The sequence below is a fragment of the Cydia strobilella genome, chromosome 2, assembly GCF_947568885.1.
Source record: "Cydia strobilella chromosome 2, ilCydStro3.1, whole genome shotgun sequence".
NCBI classification, from domain to species: Eukaryota; Metazoa; Arthropoda; class Insecta; order Lepidoptera; family Tortricidae; genus Cydia; species Cydia strobilella.
In genome coordinates, this window is record NC_086042.1 from 2,748,568 (window position 1) to 2,772,010 (window position 23,443).

The 23,443-nt window shown below is 38.3% G+C and overlaps 4 protein-coding genes across 4 annotated transcripts in view; 3 read left to right on the forward strand and 1 right to left on the reverse strand.

Moving 5' to 3' along the window:
- The window catches only part of LOC134755369 (lipid storage droplets surface-binding protein 2), a 122,828-nt gene that overhangs the window by 15,263 nt on the left and 84,122 nt on the right, over positions 1–23,443 (forward strand). The gene's annotated exons all lie outside the window — the stretch shown is intronic.
- LOC134749976 (peroxisomal membrane protein 11C-like) lies at positions 142–14,566 on the forward strand. The gene is made up of 5 exons (XM_063685014.1): positions 142–404; positions 1,766–1,930; positions 3,268–3,455; positions 9,552–9,676; positions 12,856–14,566. The coding sequence occupies exons 1-5, from the start codon at positions 345–347 to the stop codon at positions 13,011–13,013; spliced, it is 696 nt and encodes a 231-aa protein (XP_063541084.1). The 5' UTR covers positions 142–344; the 3' UTR covers positions 13,014–14,566.
- On the forward strand, positions 16,427–19,489 carry LOC134749216 (peroxisomal membrane protein 11C-like). Its single transcript, XM_063684103.1, has 4 exons — positions 16,427–16,486; positions 18,015–18,179; positions 18,896–19,080; positions 19,231–19,489. The coding sequence occupies exons 1-4, from the start codon at positions 16,427–16,429 to the stop codon at positions 19,487–19,489; spliced, it is 669 nt and encodes a 222-aa protein (XP_063540173.1).
- LOC134749224 (uncharacterized) overlaps positions 22,585–23,443 on the reverse strand; it is a 65,991-nt gene continuing 65,132 nt past the window's right edge. The window contains exon 47 of the mRNA XM_063684115.1: positions 22,585–23,289. Within this exon, the coding sequence (XP_063540185.1) occupies positions 23,070–23,289 (220 nt within the window). The 3' untranslated portion in view covers positions 22,585–23,069. The remainder of the gene's footprint in view (positions 23,290–23,443) is intronic.

Below are 23,443 nucleotides of genomic sequence, written 5' to 3' on the forward strand. Positions count from 1 at the left end.
CACTTGCAGTACCGAACGACAAAAACTAGAAACAGAATCATTATCACCTTGAAATAAAGCTAGTTTTAGCATGACGTTTCGTTTCGCGACTGCATAACTCTATTAGTGACGTCAATGACAACGTGTGTTATCTTGTCAACAAACGTCAAAATCAGCTGTATCGTAACCTTTCGAAATCAAGGCCTACGCAGTCGGTGAATGGAGAAATGAATCCAGTTATCAAGATAAATGTGCGCTATCGGCAGTACGGCGATCGGCTCCGCGAGTATATTCGATAACACTTCGCGCGAGACTTTCGCCTCGTGTCAGGATTAGAAAATATTAAGTGTATCAAGTGTGGCACAATGTCTTCGGTTGTTGAAGATATTTGTGAACTTTTAGACAGTTATAATGGACGGGACAAGGTGAGGGCTCTTTTGGCGATCATTTTTGAGCACAGCACTGCTCTAATCTGCTAAGATAATCTAGGAGTACATTGCGAAAATTTGATATTTGCACCTTTTTATTACGGCGGCAACGTGAGGTGGACAATTGATTAAAGAATGCGGAATTGGTTAGACCTCGACATTTACTCAACCGGTCGGTCAGTCAATAACCTGATCAATTATAAATTTGCGAAATGTCACTAAAGCACAGCAACATTTTATCTTCTTATGAGGAAGTATACTAAAATAATAATGGAAGAAAAGTAAACAAGCGTTGAACACCGAAAATTGCATAGCAACTTTGTGAATGAATTCTCATACTGTGTCCATTCAATTTTCCATCTCACTGTACCTATGACAGGTAGGGCACACTAGCCTATGTTCAGGAGTCAATTTGTAGAACATTAACAGGTACCAAATTGTTTCTATTGCTTTTTGATTTCAGCATATATTAGTTTAAATAAATAGTAATAATATAAATGTAATAAAAATAAGACCATACTTAGCGTACAATCTATTAGAATGTAGATTAGGCTAAGTCTGTAGTTAAATTTGTAATTCTTTATTTTTGTGAAATAAACAGTTTAATTTTTTTTTTAATTAAAACGACTTCATTGGACTTCAGCCACCATAAAACAATGTAAGGAAAACACATAATAGTAACTCTACCTACCAGATTTTTTATATTTATGCCAAAAAATGTAAGTAGAAAATAATCATAGATAGAATCACAAACTATAGATTAATCATAAAAAGGCATTGATTTTCCTTTTTTTGCTTGGAACATCAGACATATGACACTTAAAGCCTGACCAGAAATATATGATCATTGTCAAGAGGGCACTGTTATTCTCATGTATAGAGTGACAGTTCAGTATAGTATGAAAAAATTAGTTCCAGTGAAATTCCGCAACATGGCGTGTGATATACTGATTTAAGTAAGTTTCGTGTTAGTTTTAAAATTATGGCGCGTGATCATATATTCCTGGTCAGGCTTTACATTGAAACTAGTACCTGCACCAAATATTGGAGAAAGGCTAGTTTATTACAATGAGAGGCACTCTAGTGTAGAGCTGGAGTCTAACCTTTTACTTATATGGGGCATTTTCTATGAAAAGGGGCCTTATTGTCCATGGCGCTTACGCCGCACAGCGTCGCACGGCATTGTATTTATATCGAAGAATCGTTAATAATGGCGTAAGCGCCATCGACAATAAGGTCCCTTTTTGTAGAAAATACCACATATACAGTGTGTAAAGACACTGTATATAATTCTATTCACTCACTCACTCCCCACTTCCACTCACAGGTGGCTACTGTCACATTAATTCCATTCACAGGTGGTCAGGCTAGCCTGCTACACACTCAAACTGTATGGCTGTATAAAGGGCGAGAAGCCATGGCAGACGGCAGGCTCGCGGCTGTCCAACGCGCGCATGATGCTGCGGCTCTTCGACGATATACCCATGATACGACACACTTACAGCTACGGGCTGGGCCGCCATGTGAGTAGTTTACTTTTATTTTATCCCATTAATAAGTTATCAGGCTAGCCTGCTACACACTGAAGCTGTATGAAGGGCGAGAAACCATGGCAGACGGCAGACTCGCGGCTGTCCAACGCGCGCATGATGCTGCGGCTCTTCGACGATATACCCATGATACGGCACACTTACAGCTACGGGCTGGGCCGCCATGTGAGTAGTTTACTCTTATTTTATCCCATTCACAGGTGGTCAGGCTAGCCCGCTACACACTGAAGCTGTATAAAGGGCGAGAGACGGCAGGCTCGCGGCTGTCCAACGCCTGCATGATGCTGCAGCTCTTCGACGATATACCCATGATACGGCACACTTACAGCTACGGGCTGGGCCGCCATGTGAGTAGTTTACTCTTATTTTATCCCATTCACAGGTGGTCAGGCTAGCCTGCTACACACTGAAGCTGTATAAAGGGCGAGAGATGGCAGGCTCGCGGCTGTCCAACGCGTGCATGATGCTGCAGCTCTTCGACGATATACCCATGATACGGCACACTTACAGCTACGGGCTGGGCCGCCATGTGAGTAGTTTACTCTTATTTTATCCCATTCACAGGTGGTCAGGCTAGCCTGCTACACACTGAAGCTGTATAAAGGGCGAGAGATGGCAGGCTCGCGGCTGTCCAACGCGTGCATGATGCTGCGGCTCTTTGACGATATACCCATGATACGACACACAGCTACGGGCTGGGCCGCCATGTGAGTAGTTTACTTTTATTTTATCCCATTCACTGGTGGTCAGGCTAGCCTGCTACACACTGAAGCTGTATAAAGGTCGAGAGACGGCAGGCTCGCGGCTGTCCAACGCGCGCATGATGCTGCGGCTCTTCGACGATATACCTATGGCCAATAAATTGTTTTACACTGATTAAGGTTTATTTCGTGGAGCATTGCGTTCTCTTTTAAAAGCTCGAGGTACAGTATACACGCAGTGCAGTATCTGTAGGGAGTGTACATTAACTGTAGAGGGCAGCAGCCCCCTGTTTATTGGTACGAAGTATAAGTGAATGTCAAGTTTAAGGCACGCAGTCGCAAAGGGGCGCGTGCGTGAACTGTAGGGGGCAGCACCTTATTGGCGTAGTGTCAATGCAATGGCAGGGCAGGATTGCCAGTTTTAATTATTAATATATAATCTTGGTACTTCAAGAACGTGAAGTGCAAGTAATTTGACAGTAATACACAGATATGGTATCACTAGATACCCATAAAGAATTACATGACCCGTTTGTAATTCCATCCCAAGCTCATATTACACACCTCGCTATTTGATCCTTTGTCTTTATTTAACCCTTTATTATCCAGGAGTCATCAACAATGGCCGCGGCGCTCGGCGTCCTCGCCAACATGGTTGACCAAGCCTTCCTGCCCGTGGAGAAGGCCTGCTGGCTGCAAGAAGTAGGCGTCTTGAAATTGTCTCAAGAAACGGCGGAGCGACTAGATATCGTCAGTACGGCGCTGTGGGCAGCAAGTCTCTACATATCATTGCTACAGTAAGTGTTACTAACACTGATTTATACTTTCACGATTTTTACTCATTATTATTCACAACGACGGGACTTAATCGCGTAAAATACGTCGGAGGTAAATTTAAAACGTATTTTACCCGATTAAGTCCCGTCGTTGTGAATAATAATGAGTGTTACTAACAGTTAATAACACTCTTCTGTCTTCCATCGATGGGCCTTATGTATTTACAAAAAATAGTGCGTGAAGTCCCTCCGCGCGAAAGAAGTGAAAACTAGCATCAATTACCCTACTTTCGGGAAATTACCCTATTCAACTTACTGGTCACACTCTTGTTTCGAAGTTTGATCATTTATAATTTTTTTAACATAAACCTCCTTTATAGTTATGGTCGCCTGGTACATGTATGTATATTCAAACAAGCATACACAGAGAGAGAGACAGAGAGAGAGATAAGAGACACCGTGCTGGTCGAGCGAAAGTTAACTTTAGTGAGTTAATAATAGAGTATAAAATTAAATTACCTATTGTAGCGTTAAACGTTTAACGCAACCTTGTTGGAAGTCTCATTAGAAGTTTCACTTCAATAAGGTTCTCGAATTGCTAGTTAAGTGTGCACGGTACAAGGTGTCCTAACTGCGGGCCTAGCTGGCTCAGTGTGATGAACCAGGCGTTTGTTCTGGAGAAGGTTGGAGAAAGTAAAACAAGGATTCTAAAACCGACTCTATACACTAAAGAGGTACACAGGGACAGAAAATACAGAATTCTCGCTGTCTAACAAAACCAATGGTCACAAACCATGTTATTCCTCCCTTTCTCATGCCCCGTGCTTTTTCTTTCTCACTAGACTATGCCTCATCACTGCTCGGGGAAGTTGTAAGCCCAGCACGCCTCGCATGCTCGAAAATTTTATGATATTGATACCAGTTAGGGAAAAAAAATTTTGCGACGTGTTTCATCTTCTATTAGTTTTGGTGGCTTTAAAACCTACATTAGGTACATGCAAAGATAGATATAACTCCGTAATAGATGGATACAGTCTAAGGAAAAAACGTGCCTCGAAAAATCACGAAAATTTGATTCTCGATCAGATGGCGCCACTAGTTTTGGCCTACACTCGTATAGAGGGCGTTGACTGTTTCGTTTGTTATTTATATTTTTAACGCATACCAGTGAAAGAACATGGGTCAAAATCATATAAAAATAATTAATGCAAATAAAAAAATCATTTTCCCCTCACTAGCTGGGAAAGTTGTCTTTTAACCTTCAAAACAAGCGGGGAAAAACGCGTTTTATCCACTAGTGGGGAAAGTAATTTGACCTTGGATGGAGCGTGTTTAAGTAGCTTGACAGATAACAAAACGTAAAACGCTCATGATAATGGTTCGTTCAATATTAATTATCATTAAATAAATGGTTTGAGAATCTAATAAAAAATATCAAATTTAGCTTTATTTAATGATTTTAAGTCATAAACCTTAAAATTCCATAAGAAACGTTTGTTTTTTTATAATGATGTTAAATATAATTCTGAACGCACAAGTTGAGTCGATGCAATTTCATAATGCATCGTTGACATTTCATACGTCAGAAATGTCAACATTGTCAACAAATTTTTTACTTAAAAACTTTTCTCAGACTTCCGGTTCGAGCGCCATCTTGATAGTTAGCATCGTGATTAATTACTTTGTTTTTTGCTTATTAATATTGTTTAAAGTGTAATATCGATAGCTTATTATACAGTAAACTAATGTGGTAGTGTGCAGTGAATGGAGAATTAATTTTGAAGCGCGTTTAACCACCATCTTGGAGTCAACGGCCGGTAGTCCACGTGCTTCTTGTAAAGTCTAGCTATCGATTTACAAGTGCTAACAAATCACCGTACACTGTCTTGTACAACCGTACAATTTTTGTCGTTTGTAAACCTCTCAATACCTTGATACTGGCGAAATAGTCCCACTGGGCTGAAGCCATAATTTTAAAAGAAGAAGAAGAAGAAGAAGAACTTTTCTCACCGACCCCGTAAAAATACACAACTTCCAGAGTTTTCTGTTATAATATCGTAAAAAAATGAGTGATTCCTGTGATGAAGATGATCTAACGCCTGTGGATGTTGGACTTTCCTCGCTTTAGTGAGGGGAAAAGTTTTGTGTTACACACGGGTGCAAATGTATTTTACTTCTCGTGTGTTGAAGCACTCGCTACGCTCAGGATTCTATTTTAGAACCACTCGCTTCGCTCGTGGTTCAACTATAGAATCCTTTCGCTTGCTCGTGTTTCAATTCTACACTCGCGGGTAAAATACAACTTTGCACCCTTGTATAACAAATAACTATTATCCATATTTAAATACATTTTATCGTATTTTTATAAATATTTATTTTTAGTTTTAAAGTGTGTCGACAGATGGCAGTGAATTTACTGGGGTTACAAAATTTACTATGACAGTACCGCTCTAGTATAAGTTACTCTATGGGTACATGCATGATATATTTCATGCTTTCTGTCGAATAAAGCTCAGACTAGAGCGGTACTGTCATAGTAAATTTTGTAACCACAGTAAATTCACTGCCATCTATCGACACGCTTTAAAACTAAAAATGAAGATTTATAAAAATACGATAAAATGTATTTAAATATGGATAATAGTTATTTGTTATACAAGGGTGCAAAGTTGTATTTTACCCGCGAGTGTTTCAACACACGAGAAGTAAAATACATTTGCGCCCGTGTGTAACACAAAACTTTTCACCTCACTATAGCGAGGAAAGTGCAACATCCACAGGCGTTAGATCATCTTCATCACTGGAATCACTCATTTCTTTACGATATTATAACAGAAAACTCTGGTAGTTGTGTATTTTACGCGAGTCGGTGAGAAAAGGTTTTAAGTAAAAAAATTGTTGACAATGTTGACATTTCTGATGTATGAAATGTCAACGATGCGTTTTGAAATTGCATCGACTCAACTTGTGCGTTCAGAATTATATTTAACATCATTATAAAAAAACAAACGTTTCTTATGGAATTTTAAGGTTTATGACTTAAAATCATTAAATAAAGCTAAATTTGGTATTTTTTATTAGATTCTCAAACCATTTATTTAATGATAATTAATATCGAACGAACCATTATCATGAGCGTTTTACGTTTCGTTATCTGTCAAGCTACTTAAACACGCTCCATCCAAGGTCAAATTACTTTCCCCACTAGTGGATAAAACGCGTTTTTCCCCGCTTGTATTGAAGGATAAACGATAACTTTCCGAGCTAGCGAGGGGAAAATGACTTTTTTTAATTTGCATTAATTATTTTTATGATTTTGACCCATGTTCTTTCACTGATATGCGTTAAAATTGTTAAATAACAAACGAAACCGTCAACGCCATCTATGCGACAGTAGGCCAAAGCTAGTAGCGCCCTCTGAGCGAGAATCAAATTTTCTTGATTTTTGAGACACGTTTTTTTCTTAGACTGTATCCATCTATTACGGAGTTATATCTATCTTTGCTCTTACTATATACCCATGTAATTCAACAAAGGGAATGTCTTTACTTTTTAACAACGTAAGAAAATAAAGTTATACAAAAACTTGTTTATAAATATACTCAGATCTGTTCAAGGTCGAAAAAGAAATAACAAAGAGTATGACGACCAAGACAGTGCAAATATCTCGTTACATGCTAATCATCTTAATCTGACATCATAACCAAGACATGCGAAAATAAACAATAATAGTATATTTAGTTTTTTAAATTCTTTTTTATACCCATAGACTGCGCAATTCGCCGCACGACTGAGCGCGCTAGTGTAACTAAATGCGATTATGACTCCAATGTATCGGCCCCATTCGTAGTGCTCGTAAGGCCGGTCTGTACGAAGTAGTATATATGTCTATGTTTATACCTATTTAATTAATTATTTCGTTTTTCGTTTTAACCTAGTTTTTTGGGATTAAAAAGAACAGCGCAGAAGTAAGCATAGTCAGGCAATTTATGTGTTATATTTTTAAAGCAATTATGTAGTAAGTAATAATCAAGCTACTTGAGAATGTTTCATTACTACAACAGCGCATAAAGTTTATAATAAATATTGACATGTTTACTACGGAGTTCTTTGTAATCTATAAAAATAAATACTACAGGTTACTTAAAAACTACTTAGTTTACACGGCATGTGATTGTAATTCCTAGTTTTAGTTTACTCAAAAATAAAAGAGAATATAAATTAACTCTGCAGCAGCCGAGGTGTAAAAAGCTAGCTCAATCTAGCTCAAGGGTTGTAAGCTATAGCTCAAGGGTTATGCAAACGTTCGTACTTTGAGATTATACTATTAGTTAATCAGCCCTTAATTATCATAAACTTGCGCAATTATGCGAGATAATGTCAAAATACATTCGAATTATAAAACTCATTATCGCATACCTGCTTATTATCAGTTATTTTGCAAATCTAGATTAATAATAAATAATGTAGTAAATCTCCATTCAAATTTTTACTTTATGTTGTAACATTAAGGTTCGATTTAAAAAAATATTGTTACGTTCTTATTTTAACACATTCACTGCCAAGAACACCACTAGGTGTGTTCATTTTGTATTGGAAATGGGATAGGAAGTGCTATAGTACGAATTTTCTCAAATTATTTTTACGCCTCACACCCTAATTTGTTGAACAAAAGCATTTGTTTCTTTTACTACTTAGCTACCGCTACTGACTGAACGGGAACAAACTCGTTTAAAAAGAAATTTTACCGTCCTATTTATATGGTTCAAATTTATGTAGCAGCTCTGTATTCTGAGACCACGCAGGCAACCGATCGTCCTTCATTACCTAAACTCGTTATCTCAGAATGAGCTGTTACATTTTGAACCTTAATACTATCACGATAGTTGCTTTTTAACGACATGGTTGCTTTGGCGCGCGCTCGGCACGCGACTAAGGCGCCTCTACATAAAAGAAACAAAGGCTTTTGTTGGCTGAGGCCTAATAGTTATTTGTTATACAAGGGTGCAAAGTTGTATTTTACCCGCGAGTGTTTTAACACACGAGAAGTAAAATACATTTGCACCCGTGTGTAACACAAAACTTTTCCCCTCACTATAGCCAGGAAAGTGCAACATCCACAGGCGTTAGATCATCTTCATCACTGGAATCACAAATTTTTTTACGATATTATAACAGAAAACACTAGAAATTCTGATTTTTACGTGAGTCGGTGAGAAGAACAGTAAAAATTTTGTTGACAATGTTGACATTTCTGTTCTGACGTATGAAATGTCAACGATGCGTTTTGAAATTGCATCGACTCAACTTGTGCGTTCAGAATTATATCAATCATTACAAAAAATCTAACGTTTCTTATGGAATTTTAAGGTTTATAACTTAAAATTATTAAATAAAGCTAAATTTAGTATTTTTTATTAGATTCTCAAACCATTTATTTAATGATAATTAATATCAAACGAACCATTATCATGAGCGTTTTACGTTTTGTTATCTGTCAAGCTACTTAAACACGCTCCATCCAAGGTCAAATTACTTTCCCCACTAGTGGATAAAATGCGTTTTTCCCCGCTTGTTTTAAAGGATAATAGACGGCTTTCCGAGCTAGTGAGGGGAAAAGGCTTTTGTTGGCTGAGGCCTAAAAATCATTTGAGAAAATTCATACTACAAGTGTGTGCTATAGTTGAAACAAACACGCGCTGCACGCGAAGCAAGTAAAAAAGAGACAAGACGCCGCCCGCCGCAGGTAGGTGTGAGAGAGCACACTGCGTAGGCGTGCAGCGAGTGTTTGACTCAAATATAGGGGAAGTATTGAGGTCTTCTAACGAACAAAAACTCATTGTCTTCGATTGTGTTTGTTCATCGTCGTCACAGGGCGGACACGCTATACATCAAAAGTCACTTGCGTTTATATGTGTGAACGGCACGTCTGTTCACGCGGCATGCGTCATTGTGTAAGTTGCTTAAAAATAGTACTGGGCGGCCGGCAAACGGCCGTCAATCTGCTGTCGCGGGGCGTCGGGGCGGGGCGGTGCGTGGGCGTTCTGTATGATAATATTATTACTTATTCTGTGTCGCCGTTTCATGATCTAATATAGTATTCGTGCACGTTTGCAGAACCGTCCGCGGCATTCGTCAGCTATGGTGGAGTCGCGACTGTCTGCGGCACTCTTCTGAGGGCGGGGGCTCCGAGGCGCGCCGGAACCTTGACGTGCGGCTCACATTGCAGGCTGTTACTGCAGGTGAATTCATTTTTAGGCAAAAAGTTCAAATTCGATGTTTTTTTGCCTGACACCGTTGCGTTCAAGGATTTCTAAACAAGTTTAAGTCAGCAAAGGCGACATTAGGCGATCGTTTAGTATCACGTTACATTTGGGCTGTAATTGACATAATTATTTAATGCATAGGTATAGAGATTGAGCCTTGATATAATACATTTATGTCATAGTCATTTGCGTATTACTTTCAGATTACACTATAATAATTTTACAGTTTTAGGTATTTACACGTAATATTAATCACTACGCGCGACATGTTTTCGCGAGCCTAGACCCCCCATTTTCATACACTTATTTTTATTTATTTTAAAATTTAAATCAGGACGAGGCCCATATACAAATACTTAAAGTGGTGAGACCCGTTTTCGTAGACGATACCCCGCGGCATAACTTATGGATACACGAGTACGGCCTGGTGACAGACAGAGAGACGGACAGTAGAGTCTCGTAAGTACCCAACTAATATGGGTAGAGTCTGTTCGGAAAGAGAAAAGTCATATAACGTATTGGTTAGAGTTTTGAATGATTCACGGTTAGTTTCACTAGACTTATATTGAACCCCGTGAACATGATACATGTAACTGCGTCGAAATATCGGGAGCTCATAAATAATACAAAAGGTAATCTAGGTCTATATTCCGGTCAATATAAGTCTAACGTATTGGTTTCCTTATATTCCATGACTCATTCCGTACAGACTCCATTAACCCGGAAACGCCACGTCTACCGTGTGCGGCGCGTAATCTTGAACCTGGTTGGTTGTACTGTGACTCGCGTCAGTTGACGTCTTTGGCGATCAAAGGGTTAAGAGCCCGTTATCGATTTTAGTCGCAAAAATGTAAAATTGATAGATTTACTCGCTGAAATTGCCTTTTGATACGTAATAGAAATAACAAGTATCTACTGGTTTTTAGGGTTCCGTACCCAAAGGGTAAAAACAGGACCCTATTACTAAGACTCCGCTGTCCGTCTGTCCGAAGTTAAGCAACGTCGGGCGGGGTCAGTACTTGGATGGGTGACCGTTTTTATAGATAATGGTACGGAACCCTTCGTGTGCGAGTCCTTCTCGCACTTGGCCGGTTTTTTATTAGCACGTCTTCTCATCTTGCCGTTTTACACATCAATTTTTTGAAAACAGAATTGGTAATGTTTTTTCTGATGGACGTTTAGGTACATGCGCGTAAAGCACTGATTTTGTCGGTCTTATTTGTAAATTTCGTAAAGTTTGGTCTGCTAAAAATGGTAAATTCTGTATTACACATATCCTGTACTCCACCTTTTACAGACTTCATTTTTATTATTATGACTTTGAATTAGTGTAAATGAAATAATACGGTAGTGTAATTTATTTCTAAGCTTAATCATTTCTGCTTGATACAAAATTAATTTAGTGTAGATTAAAGTTAGTGGCGTACTTCTCTGGGGAGATAGCACAGACGCCAAAGATATATTCATCCTACAAAAAAAGTGTATACGAATCTTAGCGAACGTACACATTCCTAACAGCTGCCGCCCTCACTTTATACGGTTTAAACTGTTAACGTTGCCCTCAATATACATAATGGAGGCTGTACAATTTGTCAGACAACACACAGAATTATTTCCATTAAAAGTCGATACGTATAAAACTAGAAGTCAATATAGAAATAAGCTGCTACTACCTAGACCTAACTTAGCAATGTATAAGAATGGACCACAGTATAAATGTATCCAAATTTTTAATAAAATCCCTAATGCTATCAAATACGAACTAAATGAGAAAACTTTTAACTCTAAACTGAAAAGCCTATTAATAGAAAATTGTTATTACACAGTCGAATCATTCCTGGAAGATAATACGTTAGATAAATATGACACCGAATTAGTGTAAGACTGTTAACTTGACATATTTTGACATTCATTAAATAAATAATAATTATAATAATTTGACAAGTTAATTCATTCAGAAATTATTGTATCGGTGCATTGTTGACGTTGCTATTGTTGAAGTTACTAAATTAATTTATGAGACTAACTAATAGGTTACTAAACCACTGATACGCTAATATGTTAATTTTATTATGTTACCTTAATTACAATGTGTAAATTAGAATTAATAGAATAGAAAAACTGTACTATTGTGTGCCCTTACAGGGTGTCATGAACTGGCTATATAAAATGTAACACCTTATTATGTACATGACAATGCAATATGGAATAAAATGACTTAGACGAAATCAACTTTCTCCAGAAATTACTTCAAAACAATTGTATTTTTTTATTTTATTATTATTTGTAATGCAGGCAGGCAGTTTAAACAACTGATAATGCCTGTATCCAGAGTCATAAACCGAGTTCTCAGTGTTGAGTAGAATTTGCTTTGTGCTTATCTAATTATTCTTAAACTCATTGACACTTTGAGCCGCTACTACATCCTCTGGGAGTTTGCTCTGAAAATCGTCAATTTCAACGTAATTTTGATACTTAAACAATCAACAACAATTGCTGAAACTGTTCTTATACATCAATTTGTATAATTTACCACCATAATTTTTTGATAATTTTTAAAAACTGCCTCTTCTCTTCATATATTACGGGTGACGCTCACGACCTCATTATGAAAAGGCAAGATGAGAAGTGCTAATAGAAACCAATACTTGTTATTAGATATTACGTAACAAGACGTGTATAAGTTTGGAAACAAATCAAATTATTTTATTAAATATTTTGATTTGTGTTTTTTAAAAGACGCCTAAAGTCTTACTAAGATGGCATATAGTCGAGATATTTGGACGGGTACCGCCGTGGCGTGGTGGCGTAGGGGTTCATGGCGTTAGCCGCGATAGCTAAAGACGCCAGTTCGAATCCGTCCTTCACCACTGGAGGGCTTCGTCACTTTTTCTTTAATATATGACATCTATTAGTTTTTAAGACGTGTATAATTTCAACGACTAAATCTATCAATTTTACATTTTTGCTTCAACACCGCCCGGTGTTGTGTTCTATAGTTGGTCAAGCAACTCCTGTCAGTAAATAGGAACAAAAAAACTATACTCATCCTTTTCTTTTGGGTGCTAGTACTAGTGTAAGACAAAGATAGTATGATTATCTCTGTCTGTGTTTGAAATGAGACAATCCCTTGACAAACTATATGTGTGTTACAGGTAAACTCCTCCTAGACATAACGCACGCTGTGAGCTGCCTACCAGAAGGCTGGCTGTGGGGCGAGCGCGTCGACAGCACCAAGGTCGCCGCCATCGCCACCACGAGCTCCCTCATCGGCATCGCTATGTACTTCGCTAAGAAACGACTATTGAAGTGAAGGTAGACTGGGTTAGAAGGGCCTGTCAGTTAAAACAAATTTGACAGTTCCGAACAACTGACAGGCCGATATCGTCCGGCGGACTGGTAATCAATGGGCCCCTTAAGATTAAGATTAGGAAGGTATCCTCAATTATAATAATAGTATTGCAGAGCCATCTAGCGAGTTTCCCAAAGTGGTTAAAATAGATGGCGCTGTACTTTAATTTCCTAGCCATTTTGGCATGACTGCTTATGTGATGAGGCCCGTGGCGTTATAGAATTATCATCAGTCTTATCTGTTTAAGTCACTACTATATATCTACCATCTTTAGATACCTTTACAATTACAATAATATGTTTAATGCGCTAATGTGTGTATAACCATAGGAAATGGTTGAAATGTATTATTTTTATACATTTGCTGGATTTTATTTTATATGAAATTGCCTAAATTGGAAAGAATAGGTATAATTATTACCTAGCACCATCTCACCAATCCTTTAAAAGTAATTTGGAATCGTGGCTACTTACAAAAACCTTTTATACTCTTAACGAAATGATGGAATTGCCACTGACTATGTAATAATTTTATATTTTAATTCAGAAAAACTGACATTACTATGCTGCGTATATTTCGTACTTATGTACTCTGTAATGTGGAATTTGTATATTTATTGTACAAAATTGTATTTGACGTGTATCAGTATACTACCAATAAAGAATATCTTATCTTATCTAGGTATAATTTAGTGGGATGGTAATGTCAAAAAGGTATCAAAATTGTAATGTTAAGGAGTTATTATTTCAGCCGTAACTGCAGTGAAAAAGTTAATTTTCACAATTTTTGGGGTAGAAAAACATGTTTCCATTTTATTGTATTTACTTTTAGGGTAAACTACCTAAAGATTGGCCCTTTAAAGTGCTGTCATAAAGCCAGGATTAAAAGTTACCACTGCTACCTTAAAGTAAGGTTTAGGGGCCTGAGAGGCCTCATTATAGGAGAGCCTATATTTAGCTGGGCGGAGTTTTTCCCTATAAAATAGACCTGTAGGCCGATGATAAATAAAAATATCCTAAAGTCACTTACGGGTTAAGTTTTTTACTATATAGTGTTGAATTTATACGAAGCATTTGTATTTTGTATTGTATACGAGCGCGGTATTCAGCAGCATAAATTCAGCGAGTAATTATGGCTAAGTACTTAGTATCTACATATGTAATGTTTATTTTCTTGTTGGACTTATACACGGTGGCTAAAAAATAAGTGTATTCCCGTTGCCATTTTCTATGGTACCATAGTAAAAGTTGCTCAGTATAATACCATAACCTCCCTGGCAACGGGAACGCACTTATTTTTTAGCCACCCTGTAAAGAGAAAATACAAAGCGTTATGTTAACACACTAGGTATTTTGCCCGTTGTGTATTTCGTTTCTGAGCGTAGTGTATTTACGTATCTACATTTATTACTACATAGCTGTTTAAACATTTTTATTACACATTAAGTTTTATGTCCTAATGTTATCTAATATATGAAATGATAAATCCAAATTATGTAGTACCTGATAACTGAAAGAGCAATAAACGCGTTATTTTAAATTTATTTGTTTAAATTTACATGTATCAATACTGCCATCCATTTATTATACATTTACGCACTTTACACGACAAAATAGTAGTATCCGACCGAAGTTATGCTTTCAGCATACAAATCATGTTTGGCCGAAAGTATAGGTACACTGGTACAGTGCAAAACAGAACCTTCGGTTTCGGAAAAAAATCCGGTTTCGGCTGGACACTAGGTACAGTCGAGTTCATAAATATGTATACATTTGTTCACCTTTATCCATTGCAATAAGGTGAACAAATGTATACATATTTATGAACTCGACTGTACAACTGTTGGCTTATACATATGTTATTGAATACTAAGCTTTTGCCCGCGACTTGTCTGCGTGGAATAATTTTTTTGTTATGAGATGTAGTTTTTAGGGTTCCGTACCCAAAGGGTAAAAACGGGACCCTATTACTAAGACTTCGCTGTCTGTCTGTCCGTCTGTCACCAGGCTGTATCTCATGAACCGTGATAGCAAGACACCTGTAATTTTCACAGATGATATATTTCTGTTGCCGCTATAATATAACAACAAATACTAAAAACAGAATAAAATAAATATTTAAGTGGGGCTCCTATACAACAAACGTATTTTTTTGTGCCGATTTTAAGCGTAATGGTACGGAACCCTTCGTGCCCGAGTCCGACTCGCACTTGGCCGGTTTTTTGTTTTTTGTTGTGAGATGTGGTTGGCATTTTACTAGAGGTCTCTAATTTTCCTTCATATTATTTACTAAACTGTTTAACAATTTTTATTTAGGATTTTATAATTTGCCTTTTCTTTACGACCTTGCGTTTAGTGATACAGTGATACAGTAATTTATTGGTGAAAGAAACATATACAATTACACGTCATTTCATTACTTAATTACTATTTGCATTTACTAGTTTGAGGGAAAACCGACAGCACGCCGCCCGATCGGGCGACCTAGGTATCAATGGGCGGATGTGGTGGACACTGATCTGCGCGAGCTCCAAGTTCAAGACTGGCGAGAAACTGCACAGGACCGGGATCAGTGGCGAATAGTCGTGTTGGAGACCAAGACACACTTTAGGTCGCTGCGCCAGAGGAGTAGGTAAGTATTTAAGTAAGTTACGACCAGGGATGTTGCGAATATTCGCATCCGCAACCGCGGAACTTTCGCATTATTTTCAACATCCGCATCCGCATAAAATCGATGCGGAGTTTAATGCGGATGCGGATGTGGAACAGGTCGGTACAGGAACGTCTAAGCGGCGGCGTAAGTGCTAGGTAGTTTTGTCATTAGCCAATAGGAATCTCGTTTCGTTTTTGTGATTCGTCAATCGAGCACTTTAGCCTATGACGGACAGCGACAAGAAGTGAATAATTTGTTTTATTTAGACTTTAGTATAGTAATGCGATTGTGGGGCACCTATATTCTTGTTCAAATACTAAGTTTCGTTTTATTCTTAAATAAAAATTACTAAAGTGACGTTTTTTATGTGCCTAATCTCGACATCCGCATCCGCATCCGCGGATGTGAGCCTTTAAAAATCCGCATCCGCATCCGCGGATGTCAAAAAGTCGGCATCTGCAACATTCTTGGTCAAGACACACTTTGGGTCGCTGCGCCAGAGGAGTAGGTAAGTAAGTTACGACCTCGGATCTAGCCTTTCCAATCAACTGCAATCGCACCTTCCTAGTTCACAAATGTTACAAATACCATTAGGTATATCATTATCAGCCGATAATCCTAATCTCGAAAGAACAGTAGTAATAGCAAAAGCATCTTATCACTGATGATAAAAACGTCAGAGATACAGTTATTTAATTTACTGATTGTACAATTTGGATAAGATGCGCGAAGTGGTGGACGAGTTTTGTGAACTGCTGCAGGTCCATGCAAATCGGGATAAGGTAAGTTGTTTTACATTAAATACACACAGCGTCAAATACTCTGTAGCAGTCAAAGTGGCCAATTAATAGTTCGGTACACCATACTAAATATATGGTGTACCGAACTATTTGACTACTTTGGTTGCTACTTAGTATTTGACGCTGTGTACATATGGTGCTACTTTACCACACTAGTGCGGTAATTATCATTTTACGTGTACGTTTTATGTACTGTACAACGTTGTACGATACACGTACGCATGAGTAATTCGCAACTCGTTGCGAATTTTCTACTTTTCGCACTTGTATCGCAATGTAGGCGCCTACTATTTCACCACACTGGCTAGTAAAGGCTCTCTTAATTCTTCAAAAGCTGATAAGAAAGTCAACATCCACAAGAGTGGCAAAGTAATTTGATGCACATTTTGAGCTGTTTAATAAGCTGGTAGAATTGACTTTTAAGTGATTTTATGAATGTTAATTATTTAATAGCGTTCATTTGGATTTGATTTGTAATTGTGATGTTATTAATTGTGTGGTAAAAAATTTTGTATTTCACTTGGTAGCGAAGTTTATTAACCTCTTGCCTTGAAACCCTCGCAACACTCAAGATTCAACTTATTAAACCATTCTCCATGCTGGTTCCATTTTGGAATATTTCGCTCGCTCAGGTATCAAATCGAGAGGAGTTAAAGAACACCCTTGTAAAACAAAAAGCTATTGCATCGATTTAATTGTGCATCAGTCAGATTGTTTATGTGTCTGTTTGTCTGCTTACTTTACAAATTGATATATTTTATACAAATAAGACATATCGCTATGTGCGTAATTTAATTCTACGATATATATCTCTATGCTTATCTACAAGTCTATCATTGATTATAAAGAGTAGGTACCTTTGCAAATTTTGCTTAAAATGTAATTTTGTTTAATGTACGGTATGTACATATAGTATTTTGTGAACCATTTTAGGTATGTGTATGATATAGGAATAACTTTACTTATACATATGCATTTTGTGCAATACATTGGTACCTAAAACTAAAACAACCAAACAATTAAAAACTGTGACATATCAATATCATTTCAAACATCGATCGTCCGAGATAGTAAGTTTAGTAGCAAATGTATGAACTCGTACTAAACACTAGTCAATATGTAAACAGGCTCTAATGCAAGTGTATACGCTCGTAGGGGACTTATAAGAAATAAAAATTGATTATCTCCGAATTGCAAGGATACCGGTGTCTGAGAAAGTTACTCGAGGAGTGTCTTTTCAAAAGGGTTTATTTTTGTATGGTGTTCATATAGAATTAAGCCCTTTTGAAAAGACTGGCCTCACTTGGTTTAAGCTCAGGAATGCACCATTGAAATTAACGGAAACAAAAACACTATGTAAAACACTGCAGTGTATATGAGTGAGTCTATCTATGATAGCTACAGTTTTTTTGCATAATTTTCCTATTGCATGGCTTGGATACAAGGCGTCCTACAGACTATTTTGAGAAGGCACGTTATTTACGCAATTATCTTAAATACACATTTTCAGGTAGTATCCCTAGCAAGCTACGCGCTCAAACTATGGGGCGCTCGAACGCAAAGCAAACCTCTACTTGGAGCCAGCGCTCGGCTGGCCGGCGCACGCGCAACTCTACGCCTGTTTGATGACGCAGCTGCATTGCGTGTGGCGATTAACTATGGTTTGGGAATGCAGGTGAGAACGTAATCAAAACGTTATCTATTTTTTAGGGCTTTTTAAAGCTACCTACGAGTTATTTACTCCATAACCCAGGTAGCAAAGTGCCGACGTACAGTCGCCATCAGATATATCGGAGCGACCAAGGTGCTCACAAATATCTGAACACGCCTCTATTGTCAAGGCGTTAAGTGCGTGTTCAGATATTTTTGAGCACCTCGGCCGCTCCCATATATCGGATGGCCCCTGTACAAGTGACGTCATTTATACGTCATTACGACGTCATTACGACGTATAAATGACGCTACCTGGAAACATTGTTATGTAACGGCCGGTAGCGAAAAGTTGGTAAACAACAGACGCCCAATCGTCCCCAAAATGATGAGTGAATCTGCGTCATATTCTGCTTCAAGTTTGGCATGTATATACACGGTGGCTAAAAAATAAGTGCCAGGGAGGTTTTGGGATTATACTGAGCAACTTTTGCTACGGGACCAACCCCGAAATCGCGAAAAAAAATTTGGCTTTTTCATACATTTTGGCTGGTCCATTTTCTATGGGAGGGTAAATTTTTTTTCGCGATTTCGTGGTTGTTCCCATAGTCAAAGTTGCTCAGTACTGTTATACCGAAACCTCCCTGGCAACGGGAATGCACTTATTTTTTAGCCACCCTGTATACTTCTTAATAACTCTTTGATTTTAACAAAACTTACAGTATTTCTTTTTTTTTTCAGGAAGGTCCATTCTGGGGCTCGCTAGGCGTGGCCAGCAGCTCGGTCAACCTGGCTTTTCTCCAGGCCGAGAAGCTAGTCTGGCTGCTTGATACAGGACTCCTCACTTTATCCCAAGACCTGGACTACAAGCTGCGGACGGCGCACAAGACTTTATGGTTTCTTAACTCGGCAGTGGGGTTTATTAGGTAAGATGACTCATCTCCTTTTTTTTTCAATTTTTTTGGGCCGCCTGTATATTTCGAGGTACAGTACTACTGGTATTTATAAGCTATAGACGCTAGACCAATCTTACCCGTTTTATTAGCTAACAAACATAACCTTGTAATTTCTTCCAGATCAATAAAAGCTCTGCACATCGCCGCAAACGAACTGAAATCCTCTCACCCCCGCAAATGCGCGCCCGCTCGCTTCACCCAAGCCTCGCTGCTGTCCACAAAGTATTTCCTGGATGTAGTCCATTTCGGATCCTGGCTGCCAATTGGCTGGCTGTGGGGCGGGCGGCTGTCATTGGAGCATGGGAGTGGTATAGCCACAGCTTCGGCTGTGCTGGGATTGGTCGCGCATTATCTTGGGAAGAGGTTCGCATCGCGATAGATTTTGAACATTTTCGACGCTGATATTAATTATATTCAACATGTTATAAACTGAAATAGATAACATACACTAAAGAAAAAGTGACCAAGTCCACCGGTGGCCGAGGCGGGAATCGAACCTGACTACTAGACCACCCGGCCACGACGGTACCCGTCCCAAATTCTCTGGTGTATGACATCTTTGAAAGGCTAGGCGCCTTTGACCAACTCTAAGGGCGAGCAGTGTGTGCTTGCACCTACTGTACGAATCCTTTACTGGATTACGGTATAGCGAGAGAGATGGTGCTGCCATCCATCCAACTAGTAGTGTGACTACTTAAAAAACACAAATCAAAATAATCCATAAAACTAATTTGATTTGTTCCCTAGTTGGATTCAACATGTTGTCAAGAATATTCTCTTGATTAACGTAATATTTGGAGGGAAACATTAAATTGTAACTGTACCGTCGTTTACACAAAAGAATGACAATGACACTAAGAAATGTCAAGTTTTAAATCATATTTCCAAGATCAAAGGTCAGGTATAAGGTCCACTAAGTGTTTCTTTTAGTACCCGAGGGCCGTTGTATAAATACATAGTTTGTACATTATTGCAATGTGTACGGGGAAATACTTAGTTGTACGAAACCAATTCAAAGTAAATAACGCCAAAACGCCAGATATTTGAAATTGGTTTAGTAAATGTCATTGTAATAAACAAATTTAATTTAAGTTAAAATAAAATAAGTAATTGCAGTAACATAATCTTTTATTTTCATAACATATAGGTATAGGCTTTGTCCGAAAATTAAATTTAAAGAGATCTAAATCACATTACATTATGGTAAAAAGTTTTTAACTAAACCTATCTAAATATACGCGCAGAAGGCCTAGCACATTAGGTCTATTTATAATTTGACATGCTATCGTCATCTCCATATAAAATTCTCACTAACAGGATATGGGCAATATTTAAGCTTTTATAAGGCAGAGGGAATATGTTTCCCACAAGGAATTTTAATTTTATTTCAAAGTGATAGGTAAAGGTTATTTAGCATGTCAAAGTCAAAACGGTCAGTTGTACCTAGCTCTTTTAATATTCTCCATAAAGAAGAAAGTCATTATACCCATGCATTATACATAGCAAAACTAGTTGAATATTTAAATTTGATGGTTCGACTTTTCCACAAAACCATTCTATTTATTTATTTACTTTTACCTGTACCCACAAATTTCGACCATACAGTGAACTGACGTTATACAGGGTGGCTAAAAAATAAGTGCATTCCCGTTGCCAGGGAGGTTTTGGGATTATACTGAGCAACTTTTACTATGGGACCAACCACGAAATCGCGAAAAAAAAATTACCCTCCCATAGAAAATAGACCAGCCAAAAAATTTTTCGCGATTTTCGGGAATGCACATATTTTTTAGCCACGTGTATAACAGTGTCACTGTTAAGGCTGGCGTCCACTAGACTCGCCGAGGCGAATCGAATCGAATCGCAATAATTCGCCTCCTATATTTTTTTAATGCAACTGCGTCCATTGACGGGCGCGCCGCGGCTCTTCGCCAATGGACGCAGTTGCATTAGAAAATATAGGAGGCGAATTATTGCGATTCGATTCGATTCGCAGTCTAGTGGACGCCAGCGTTTAAAGTTAGGACGCTAAGAACGAAGCATTTCATACATTGACCCGTCATTTCCAATCTCTATCTCACGCGCGTATTTATATTGCTCCCGCCCATGATGCTGGCGGCGAACTGTGCGAAAGGAACAGCAATATAAATATGCGCGTGCGATAGAAATAGGAAATATCGGGTCAGTGTACGAAGTTCATCGTGGTTAGTGTCCTTACTTTAGTAGGTAAAGTGCATTACGACTTTAATTTTACGTTGTTTTACAGTCGCCATCAGATATATCGGAGCGGCCGAGGTGCTCACAAATATCTGAACACGCCTCTATTGTTAGGACGCTAGAGTGCGTGTTCAGATATTTTTGAGCACCTCCGCCGCTCCGATATATCTGATGGCAACTGTACACAAATTGTCATGGCCTATATGCGAAGGGGCAATAATCTACTACAGTCAGTTACATTAAATAATAAAAAAGATACAAAATAAGAATAATAAAGCTTTTGACTTAATAAAATATCAAAATTACAGTACAATGTCAACATATAAGATATGTAATAAACCATAAAAATACAAAAATAACTAAAACTACGGAATTTATTAGGAAAACTATTCTTCTTCTTCGTTGCACTCTTTACAGAGTGGTCGTGGCCAACCTATGTAATCTTTTGGGCGACTCGCTTAACAATATGAGAGTAGCTCCCGTAGAGCTGCTCCGCTGCCGTAGGAAATCTCTAGATGCATTGATTTCACTGACTTTGCGAAGTAAAAGGTTTACAAGATTATTGCTAAGTGCATTTAAATTTTACATTTGCAATGATATATTTGTGCCGAAGATAAAACTATTACACAATCGCTAGATGTCATTAAAAGATCTCTGAATAGGCGGTTTCAAACCGAACTAGTTGCCTCGCGAGTAAATTGCCGCGCGAAGTAAACTCGATCTGTGTATACGTGTTTCACCCGAGGCGCATTGAGGCTGCGTGTGCGTTTGACGCACACCTAGTTGCTTCGCGCGGCGATTCCCTCGTGATTGTGCGCAGTGCGCACCGGGTCTCTATTGTTTCCCATAAAGTTTTAAGTCATAATGTATTGTTTGTCCGCATTTTCGTTAGTCATATAACTTGGTTTTTATCGAAAACGCGTAACTTTTCAGGATTGCCATAAAACAAACTTAACCTAACCTATCTAAGGTTATCCCTAACGAAAATCCTGAAAAGTTAACGGTTTCAGAATTATGACTAAAATGATAATCTGGCAATAATTATGTCAAACAAAGGGACCCCGTGCGCACCCGCCTAATGATATGAATGATAACCTCTAGCGGCCAATACATGAAAAAACAGCAAATTTGAATCCATGGTCAGTATAAAAAAATACTATTGAACATGTTTCGTAGTCAAATCTAACGAAACAAAACAAAATGTATTCTGTTCATTAAAAAATTATTAACATTTCGTTGCAGGCATTTCGTATCTTCATTTTTTGTTTCTAAGTATGTCGATAGATGGCAGTGAATTTATAGTGGTTACAAAATTTACTATGACATTACCGCTCTATCTTATTATATCCTCTTTGGTACTGGTATTAAGATCGTGGGACGCTAGAGAATAAACTAAGATAATTAAAATAAAAAACCGGCAAAGTGCGAATCGGACTCGCGCACCGAGGGTTCCGTACTTTTTAGTATTTGTTGTTATAGCGGCAACAACAGAACTACATCATCTGTGAAAATTTCAACTGTCTAGCTATCACGGTTCATGAGATACAGCCTGCCTGGATGGGCCAGATGCAGCCTGGTGACAGACAGACAGACGGACAGCGGAGTCTTAGTAATAGGGTCCCGTTTTTACCCTTTGGGTACGGAACCCTAACAACACGGTTAAAAGTCGTTTAAAGGCTTCTTAACGATCAAGCAGTTACACGAGTAAATATTTACAATACCCTAGAGATTTCCTTGATATGTTAACCACCAGCCAGTCTCAGTTCTTCCGCAAAATAATTATCCGACCCTGGAAACAGCGCTGTAGCACATTTCGCCATATATTTAACAGTCGGTGTCTTCACCCAGGACATCAGGTCTGCTTGAGAGACGGCGGGGCAGGCTTCCTGGGCGCGGAGGAGGTTCGTGGGGTCCGAGTTGGGCGTGATGAGGCAGAGCGCTAGGCGGCAGAGGAGGCGGTGTCTGAAAGAGAAAACGTAATTTTGGAATGTTTTAATATGTTTTTTTTTTTTTTTTTTTTAATTTATTGAATAAGGAAGCAAATTACAGTGTTTTAGATCATTACAAGACCCATCGTAGGCAAAATCTTATGGAGGTTTGTGTGCCGATGGGGAGT

Coding starts and splice junctions, on each gene's coding strand:
- LOC134749976 (XM_063685014.1), top strand. CDS start 345: ATGTCTTCGGTTGTTGAAGATATTTGTGAACTTTTAGACAGTTATAAT. Junction 405..1,765: donor GTTATAATGGACGGGACAAG/GTGAGGGCTCTT, acceptor TTCCATTCACAG/GTGGTCAGGCTAGCCTGCTA. Junction 3,456..9,551: donor CTCTACATATCATTGCTACA/GTAAGTGTTACT, acceptor GCACGTTTGCAG/AACCGTCCGCGGCATTCGTC.
- LOC134749216 (XM_063684103.1), top strand. CDS start 16,427: ATGCGCGAAGTGGTGGACGAGTTTTGTGAACTGCTGCAGGTCCATGCA. Junction 18,180..18,895: donor ACTATGGTTTGGGAATGCAG/GTGAGAACGTAA, acceptor TTTTTTTTTCAG/GAAGGTCCATTCTGGGGCTC. Junction 19,081..19,230: donor TCGGCAGTGGGGTTTATTAG/GTAAGATGACTC, acceptor AATTTCTTCCAG/ATCAATAAAAGCTCTGCACA.